Genomic DNA, 8,721 nt, shown 5'->3' with positions numbered 1-8,721 from the left:
CCGTAATCCAGCCTAAAAATATTAAATGCATAGTTTCTCTGCACGCGTTAATGAAAAGATGTGTCAGATTTCTGTTACACACTGCAACACGTCGTAATTCATCTGTCGCTCGTCTGTCTGCAGGGCGTTCAAGATCAACGAGCTGAAGACCGAGGTCACCAACCGGCTCGCCATGTTGGAGAAAAGAGTAGAGCGTAAGTCTGTTCCCGCCTCCCCAAATATATATTTATATTATATATATATATATACAGACCTGTCATCAAGTTCACTTCAGCCTGCACAGACTCTATACAGTAGTGCTGCACTGATTAGTGTACATTAGAGATAGCTGCATGCCCTCAGTGCATGTTGTCTGAACTCATGTTCCTCCACTTTATGAGGCCGTGATTAGATAAAGTGAAGCTGCATAAGTTGTGTGGTCTGCTGACCCACCTCCAGGCTGTTGACCTTGTGCTGCTATTAGGATCTCCTGAACATTGACCACACGTCAGCTCGTTTAGAGCCGCCAGGAATGTGTCATCTTCACGCTTATACAACGTCGACCGGCGCTGAGGTCACGCTCGGGCGCTGAGGTCACTGAGGTTGTTTTATGAACCGCGAGGAGGAAGTTTGTCCTCCGCCGCCATAGTTTATGTAGTTTTTGCACCTGCTTGTCTGATGCCATCTTGGTTCACTCGAGATAAAAGGCGACAATAAAATCGGATCAATAAAGGTGTTGTGATATCTAGTCTTCCTTTTTTTATAACATAGGTCTCAGTGTTCTCGGCTGTTATAATTCTCCATAGGAACATTTAATCAGTGATCGCTCTGCAATGATTACATCCGTCCAGGTAAGACTGTGACTTAAGATCAAGGTCAGGCTGAATCTGCGAGCTGTACATCAAGTCAAAGAAACCTGCAGCAGACTCAGATTTAATGATTATTCATAAGTGTAAATATAAGTAATTATATTTGTCGTTGGGTTTCACGTTGTCCACGCGTCGTGCTGAATAATCATCGATTTGATGAGCGCAGCCGTAACTCAAGATAAATGAATGAATAATTGACTTTGTGGTAAAATATTTTATCCACAGACAGGAGTCGATCATTTTCATAATAATCATAATATTGAAACATTTTTTGGAAAATCAATTGAGAAACTATTTATTGATGTCAGACGGATGTTTTGGGCTCCGACTAAAGATATCAAAAAAATCTGAATAGACTTTTGGATCAATAAAAAAAATCAAATATTGTCATAAGTTTCTCAGTGTTTTCCAACACGGCCCACGACGACGTCACACATTTGTTCTGTTGGTGCGAATACGAGGCTTCATCAGTCGTGTGCATGTTGACATAATAACTGTTTGGCCTGGTGAAAAATGTTCCTGACGTGCTGCCGTGCACGTCGACCGTCTCAGATGCTGTGTAACAAAATGAACCGACTGAATTTAAACCCACAAAACACTTTCGTTTGTTGTCACCAAGGCAACCTCCATAACTGTTGGCAGGAAAGACGTTTTCGTTACAGAGAAAACAAAAACAAACTTTGCTCGAAAAAAAATGACAGAAAACAAAGTAAAAAAAGTTGTGTAAATGCAGATTTGCACAGGACTGTGGTCACATGACTTCTTTGTGGAGTTGGACGTGTCACGTCTCCATCACGTCTCCATCACGTCTCCATCACGTCTTCATCACGTCTCCATCACGTGTCCATCACGTGTCCATCACGTCTCCATCACGTCTCCATCACGTCTCCATCATGTCTCCATCACGTCTCCATCACGTCCTCTCTCTGCAGCAGTAACATGTAAAAAGGTCAAACCATTGTCGGTCTGTCGAGGTGTGACGTGACATAACACCGCTGTGTGTCTCTTGTGAAAGCTCGCAGTGTGTGTAGGTGTGTAGTATGTTGTGTGATGTGTGTGGGCCGTATGTAATGCATCATACGTGTGCCCCCCCCCCCCCCCCCCCAGACCCACACGCATTAACAAACACCAGATTGCGTTGACGTGTTCCCCGACATCTTCTGTCTCTGACTGCATGTGTGTGTGTGTGTGTGTGTGTCGACACGTGATGCGGCTGCAATTTCATAATAGTCCCCTTCTTTGCACCGACCCTTTCAGTCGCCATGACAACGCGACCTGAGTTTGCTTCTGTCACCATGGCGATTTCCCAAACTCTTCTGTAGACGGCTTGATTTTGACGCGATCAACAGGTCTGGACTTCAGTTTCCCAACTTTTTTTTTTACTAACAGAGTTGTTGAGACATTTCAGTGAAAAACCACAATGAACCTGAAGATGGCGCTACAGTTAAAGTCAGGAGATTATAAAGTCAAGAGGCTTCATCCTCTGGAGATCATGAATGTTATAAACTGACAGATGCATTAAGAATAATAACACAGTGACTCTGTGAAGACTGAAACTGATCTCAGTCAGACGCTCTGACTCACTGTGCTGTAGTAGTTTCACATCTGACGTACACAGCCACTTCACACAAGATGCCAATTGCCTGGATACCTGGTTTCTACGGCAACAGCATTGGCGCCCACACAGATCTCCATCCTCTCGTCACTTTGGTCGCCATGGTCACCTGTTTTTATCGGGAGCTGGAGTGTTGTCGACCGTTCATCAGCAGCAGCTGCAGGAGGAGGAGGAGGAGGATGGTGATGAGTCCAAAGAGTTCTGATAGGTGAGGTGGTCGACTGGCACCGACACCATCACATAACTGATGGAGTTGATGCTGCTGGACTTCATACAGGCTGCAGGGTCAGTGAGGGCAGCTACAGCTGCACGATGCACCTCCTACACCTCCTACACCTCCTACACCACCAACCACGACTCCCTCCGACTCTCAGGCTGCTCTTCCTCAGTCACTCCATGTATATTTAATTGTACGGCAAGTTGGTTTTGTTGGATCGTACCCCGCCTCAGCTCCACCCACCGACGTCATGGAGACTACGTCCAGGTTTTAGACAGTCTGCGGGGACGTCACGGAGACTACGTCCAGGTTTTAGACAGTCTGTGGAGACGTCACAGAGACTACGTCCAGGTTTTAGACAGTCTGCGGGGACGTCACAGAGACTACGTCCAGGTTTTAGACAGTCTGCTGGGACGTCTCAGAGACTTAAGTCCAGGTGTTAGACAGTCTGCGGGGACGTCACAAGAGCTACGTCCAGGTTTTTAGAACAGTCGCCTGGGACGTCCGAGACACGTCCAGTTTTAAGAACAAGTCTGGCGGGAACGTCACAGGAGACGACGTCCAGGTTTTAGACAGTCTGCTGCGGGGACGTCAACGAGACTACGTCCAGGGTTTTTAGACAGTCTGCGGGTACGGTCACGGAGACTACTCCAGGTTGTAGACATCTGGGGGACGCACAGAGCTACGTCCAGGGTTTTTTGACAGTCTTGCGGGGCCGTCTCAGAGACGACGTCCAGGTTTTAGGACAGGCTGCAGGGACGTCATGGAGACTACGTCCAGTTTTTTAGACAGTCTGCGGGGACTCACGGAGACACGTCCAGGTTTTGACGGCTGTGGAGACGTCACCAGAGACCTACGTCCAGGTTTTAACAGTCTGCGGGGACTTCACGGAGACTATAAGTCCAGGTTTTTAGACAGTCTGCTGTGGAGTCTCAAGCACTTACTCCAGGTTTAGACAGTCTGGGGACGTCACAGAGACTACGTCCAGGTTTTAGACAGTATGCGGGGACGTCACGAGACTACGTCCAGGTTTTAGACAGTCCTGCGTGGACGTCACGAGACTACGTCCAGGTTTAGACAGTCTGCGGGACGCTCACAGAGACTACGTCCTGTTTTTAGACAGTCCCTGCGGGGAAGTCACGACGGAGCTACTTCCCAGGTTTTAGACAGTCTGCGGGGACGTCACGGAGACTACGTCCGGGTTTAGACAGTCTGCGGGGACGTCACGGAGACTACGTCAGGTTGTAGACAGTCTGCGGGACGTCACATATACTACGTCCAGGTTTTAGACAGTTGCGGGGACGTCACGGAGCCTACGTCCCAGGTTTTAGAAACAGTCTGCGGGACCGTCACGAGACTACGTCCAGTTGTAGACAGTCTGCGGGGAACGTCACGGACACTACGTCCAGGTTTTGACAGTCTGCGGGGACGTCTCAGGGACTACGTCCAGGTTTTTAGACAGTCTGCGGGGACGTCACGGGATCTACGTCCAGTTTTAGACAGTCTGCGTGGACGTCCACGGAGACTACGTCCAGGTTTTTAGACAGTCTGCGGGGACGTCACAGGAGACTACGTCCAGGTTTTAGACAGTCTGCGGGGACGTCCAGAGATACGCGGTTTTAGAACGTTGCCTGTGCGGGACGTACAGATACGCCAGGTTTAGACAGTTGCGGACGCGGGCTTTCTGTCTCGCCATAGAGGTCGACCGTTACATTGCCCGTTTGCTGGCTCCAGTTCTGAGACAACAAACTGGCTCCATTCCGCTGTCAGCATTCCCCTGGGCTTGAAAACCTCCCTCTTCTCGTCAGTAACAGCAACAATAGCAGACTGAGCTAACAACATGAGCTAAACAGCAGCTGCTACAGCTGTCAGCAGTTACTTCACTGTCACATCATAAACTCTGTAAATCACAGAGAGTTGAGGCGGAGCAGCCGGAGGACATCAGAGGGAAAACCAGAAAACATTTCCTCCATAAAATATGATCCAGTTTCACCACGAATCAGTGAATAGTTGCGCTGTGTGACTTAGTGCCGTAAAGCGTTACGTACTTCCCCGACCGGAGCCCAAAGTTACATAGTGAGAACAGACGTAGAATGACAGAGACACCGTTCAGACAGACGTCAGTTGTGTGTTAACGGATGACTCTGTGTGTGTCTGCAGTGGAGGGCATGAAGGTGGTGGAGATCGAGAAATGTCCAACGACATCAAGAAGCTCCGCGAGGAGATGGCACCAGAAACAACAGGTTGAGGACAGGTTACCTGACTGGTCCTTTAATGTCAGTTAATTAGCAATATATATATATGATATATAAATGCGTACTAAATGGACTGAAGCTGTATTATTTTTTTCCAGTAATTTTCCTGGAAGACAACAAGAACTGACTCCTCGCAGAGACGTGCCCTCCTATCCAAGGTAAGTCTTGTTAGCTTGTGTTTGTTGCCAGGTAGCGTGCTGGTGTCACACCTTCACTGTGTTCCAGGAACCAGAGAAACAAACATTTGTTCCCAAACGTGGTTCCACGTACCAAACATGATTTGATTAATGTTTGAACACGGTGGAGCTGATGTGACCATGTCACTGTTTTTTATGGATGTTAATCAGGTTAATTAGGTCAGTCATGTGAGGTCATCTCACGGTGATGCTTTTCTTTCAGTCGCATATATAAAGTGAGAAATGTTTTTAGAGGTGTGTAAGGTGTGTATGTAAAGGTTCTGTGTTAAGGTGTGTGTAAAGGTGTTAAAGGTGTGTAGAGTGTGTAGAGGTGTGTGTAAAGGTTTGTGTGAGAGTGTGTACAAGGTGTGTGTGTAAAGGTGTGTAAGGTGTGTGAGGTGTGTAAGGTGTGTAAAGGTGTTGAGGTGTAAAGGTGTGTAGAGGTGTGTTAAGGTTGTAGAGAGTGTTGTAAAGGTGTGTAGAAGGTGTGTGTTAGAGGTGTGTGTAAAGTGTGTAAAGGTGTGTAGAGGTGTGTAAAGGTGTGTAAAGGTGTGTAGAGGTGTTTAGAGGTGTGTGTAAAGGTGTGTAGAGGTGTGTAAAGGTGTGTAGAGGTGTGCCCCCGAGCCAGGCGCAGGTGGACAGGGTTAACTGCGCTCTGTTGCCTGCAGTACATGCTGTCACAACAGACCATAGACGCCCTGAAAAAACCCGCCTTCGATGTCTGGCTGTGGGAGGCCAACGAGGTAAGACTGGAGCAGCCTGGCCTCACCTGTCTCACCCCTCTCTTCTCTCCCCGTCTGTCTTCCTGTGTGCCCTGCTGCCCTCTGTGTGTGTGTGTGTGTGTAGTACCACCTGTCTAAGGAGACAATAGAAGCTCTTAGATTGTCCACATTCGATGCTTGGCAGTGGGAGCCCAATGAGGTGAGACTCATGCCCTGATTAATCCACTGATTAACTCCTCATCAAGGTCAGGGTAATAACTGTTAATTATTACTGCTTAATCAACTCAAGTTGCACATTATCAGTGAATATGCTATTAATAATTTCCTAATTGTGTCATTAAGATAAAGTCTTTGCTTACAGTAGATAAGAAAGCGACCCTGAACCGACCAGACATGTTTAACGAGGTTCAAATCATTTAATCTGGAAGCTCTGAGTGTCAAATAATAATAATAATAATAATAATAATAATCTCCTGTGCTCATGACTTAAAGGTCCAGTGTGCAGTGCAGTGGCATCTAGTGGTGTAGTTATGTGTTGCAACCACCTAAAGGTGAAGGAGACACTGTGGTGTATCTAGATATCTAGCTCCACCTTTCAAAATAAAGGCTTGAATTACAACCTAACCTTAGAGATTAGCTAGTTTAGCTGCTAATGCTAATTTGTACGTTGAGCTCTACATTCAAATTCAGCTAACAGGGCGGCTAGCTGCACGGCTAACGGCATTTCACCTGTTCTTACGTCATAACCACTGTCCTCGTCCTCACCTTACCTCAGGGCTTCCGTAGAATCACGATCTTAAAACATTTTGATGCCACATATTCTTCTGCCTACATTACCCACAATGCAACGCCACCTCTGACGGTTCGCTCAGAGATTTGTGTTTGTGTTTTGCTAAAGTAGCTGCTAACGTAGCCTAGCTCCTTTTAGCCGTTCAGACACTGATCATCGTTGGTCGTGACAGATGCTGAGCTGCCTGGAGCACATGTACCACGACCTGGGCCTGGTCAAAGACTTCAACATCAACCCCATCACGCTCAAGAGATGGCTGGTGAGACCTGCACCAACGTTAGCATCGGTTTCCTGTGACGTTATTGACGTGATTAAAAATGTGACGGCCTGTCTGTCTTCCTCTCTGTCTGTCTGTCTGTCTGTCTGTCTGCAGCTTTGTATCCATGACAACTACAAGAACAACCCCTTCCACAACTTCCGCCACTGTTTCTGCGTCACGCAGATGATGTACAGCATGATCTGCCTCTGCAGCCTGCAGGTAACCAGCTAGCCCATGCTAGCACCAAACATCTAATCCATTAAAGCAACATCAACTCTTCGCTCTCCTCTCCTCTGCCATTATGGCCACAGAGGCTGCTGAGCCTTTGCTAACAGACAGTGTGCAAAATGAGCTAACGTAACATAAGCTTAAAAATGGACTACATTATTACAACACAGTCCAAAGTCAAAGCTAACGTCACCCGTCACCAGCTAACAGCAGCTACAGACTGAGCTAACATGAGCTAACAGCAGCTACAGACTGAGCTAACAGCAGCTACAGACTGAGCTAACAGCAGCTAACAGCAGCTAACAGCAGCTACAGACTGAGCTAACATAATTAGAAGACTTCGTCCTCTTCTTCTTCCTCTTCTTCGTTCTCTCAGCGTCTCCCTCTCCTCCCTCCGTCGTCAGGGGCGACCATTCGCTGGAGGTTTAATTAACACATGCCTAATGACTGATTATGAAGCATCTGCACCACTGATGTGCTAACGAGGTCACACACATACTTAATGAGCTCTCTCACACTCTCACACACACACGTTAATGAATCTGCTTGTTTTCCAGGAGAAGTTCACTCAGGTCGACATTTTGATTCTCATGACGGCCGCCGTGTGTCACGACCTCGACCACCCCGGGTTCAACAACACGTAAGACGCGTCCAGTTCATCGCTCTGTCTTCCTTCCTCGTCTCCTCGTCTCCTTCACCTCTTCTGTCCTTCCTTTCTTGCCGGCAGGTACCAGATCAACGCCCGAACAGAGCTGGCTGTTCGCTACAACGACATCTCCCCTCTGGAGAACCATCACTGCGCCGTGGCCTTCCAGATCTTCTCTCAGCCCGACTGCAACATCTTCTCCAACTTCGACCCCGAGGCCTTCAAGCAGATACGACAGGTGGGACTGTTTACGTTACACAACAGGTAGCTCAGACCGAGCGATCTGATTGGACAAGAGTCATTCCATTAGGGGGCCGATAGAGAGAATAACGAAACTCCACAGGTGACCTAACGTCTGTTTATCTTCATGTTGTTATTTCACTGTTAGACCAATGTTATTTTAATGTTAGACCAACGTTATTTCACTGTTAGACCAACGTTATTTTAATGTTAGACCAACGTTATTTTAGGTTAAGTTAAAGCTCCTGTTGGCTCCCATTAGCTAGTTCCCGTTAGCCTCTGTTAGCTCCTGTTAGCCTTTAGCTTTTAGCCTTGAACACTGAGGATCTGCTGCTTCTCTTTACGCTAACAGTAACATTAGCTCCCGTTAGCCATCTCCCGTTAGCCTCCATTAGCTCCTGTTAGCTCCCTATAGGAACTGTTAGCCTCTGTTAGCTCCCGTTAGCCTCCATTAGCTCCTGTTGTGGTGTTGCAAAACCACCCCGAATTGCTACAGACCTGAAATACAAACAGAGAGATGTCTGAAATGAAGGAGACAAAGACAGATTCCAGTTTCACCTTTGCAAAGGGAGAACACAGCTCTGAATCCTAACAGACTCCGCGGCCTGTTCACCTTCTCGCACTGCTGAGTTCTGAGGTCCCAAAGCTTCTGGCTAAGTTTTATTAACACACACACAAAACAGATACAAAGCATATGTCATAGGGCGTTCACTATACATCTACAA

The 8,721-nt window shown here is 47.3% G+C and overlaps 1 protein-coding gene across 1 annotated transcript in view; it reads left to right on the top strand.

Annotated features, from left to right (window-relative positions):
• Positions 1–8,721, top strand: part of pde9aa (phosphodiesterase 9aa) — a 37,245-nt gene that overhangs the window by 25,787 nt on the left and 2,737 nt on the right. Inside the window, 8 exon segments of the mRNA XM_027290708.1 lie at positions 4,841–4,873; positions 4,876–4,923; positions 5,015–5,092; positions 5,778–5,854; positions 6,796–6,882; positions 6,997–7,101; positions 7,668–7,750; positions 7,838–7,994. Of these exon segments, the coding sequence (XP_027146509.1) occupies positions 4,841–4,873; positions 4,876–4,923; positions 5,015–5,092; positions 5,778–5,854; positions 6,796–6,882; positions 6,997–7,101; positions 7,668–7,750; positions 7,838–7,994 (668 nt within the window).

The sequence above is a fragment of the Larimichthys crocea genome, chromosome XVIII (assembly GCF_000972845.2).
Source record: "Larimichthys crocea isolate SSNF chromosome XVIII, L_crocea_2.0, whole genome shotgun sequence".
Lineage (NCBI taxonomy): Eukaryota > Metazoa > Chordata > Actinopteri > Sciaenidae > Larimichthys > Larimichthys crocea.
Note: the sequence above shows the minus strand (reverse complement) of the source record. Positions and strands in the feature narration are given on the sequence as shown.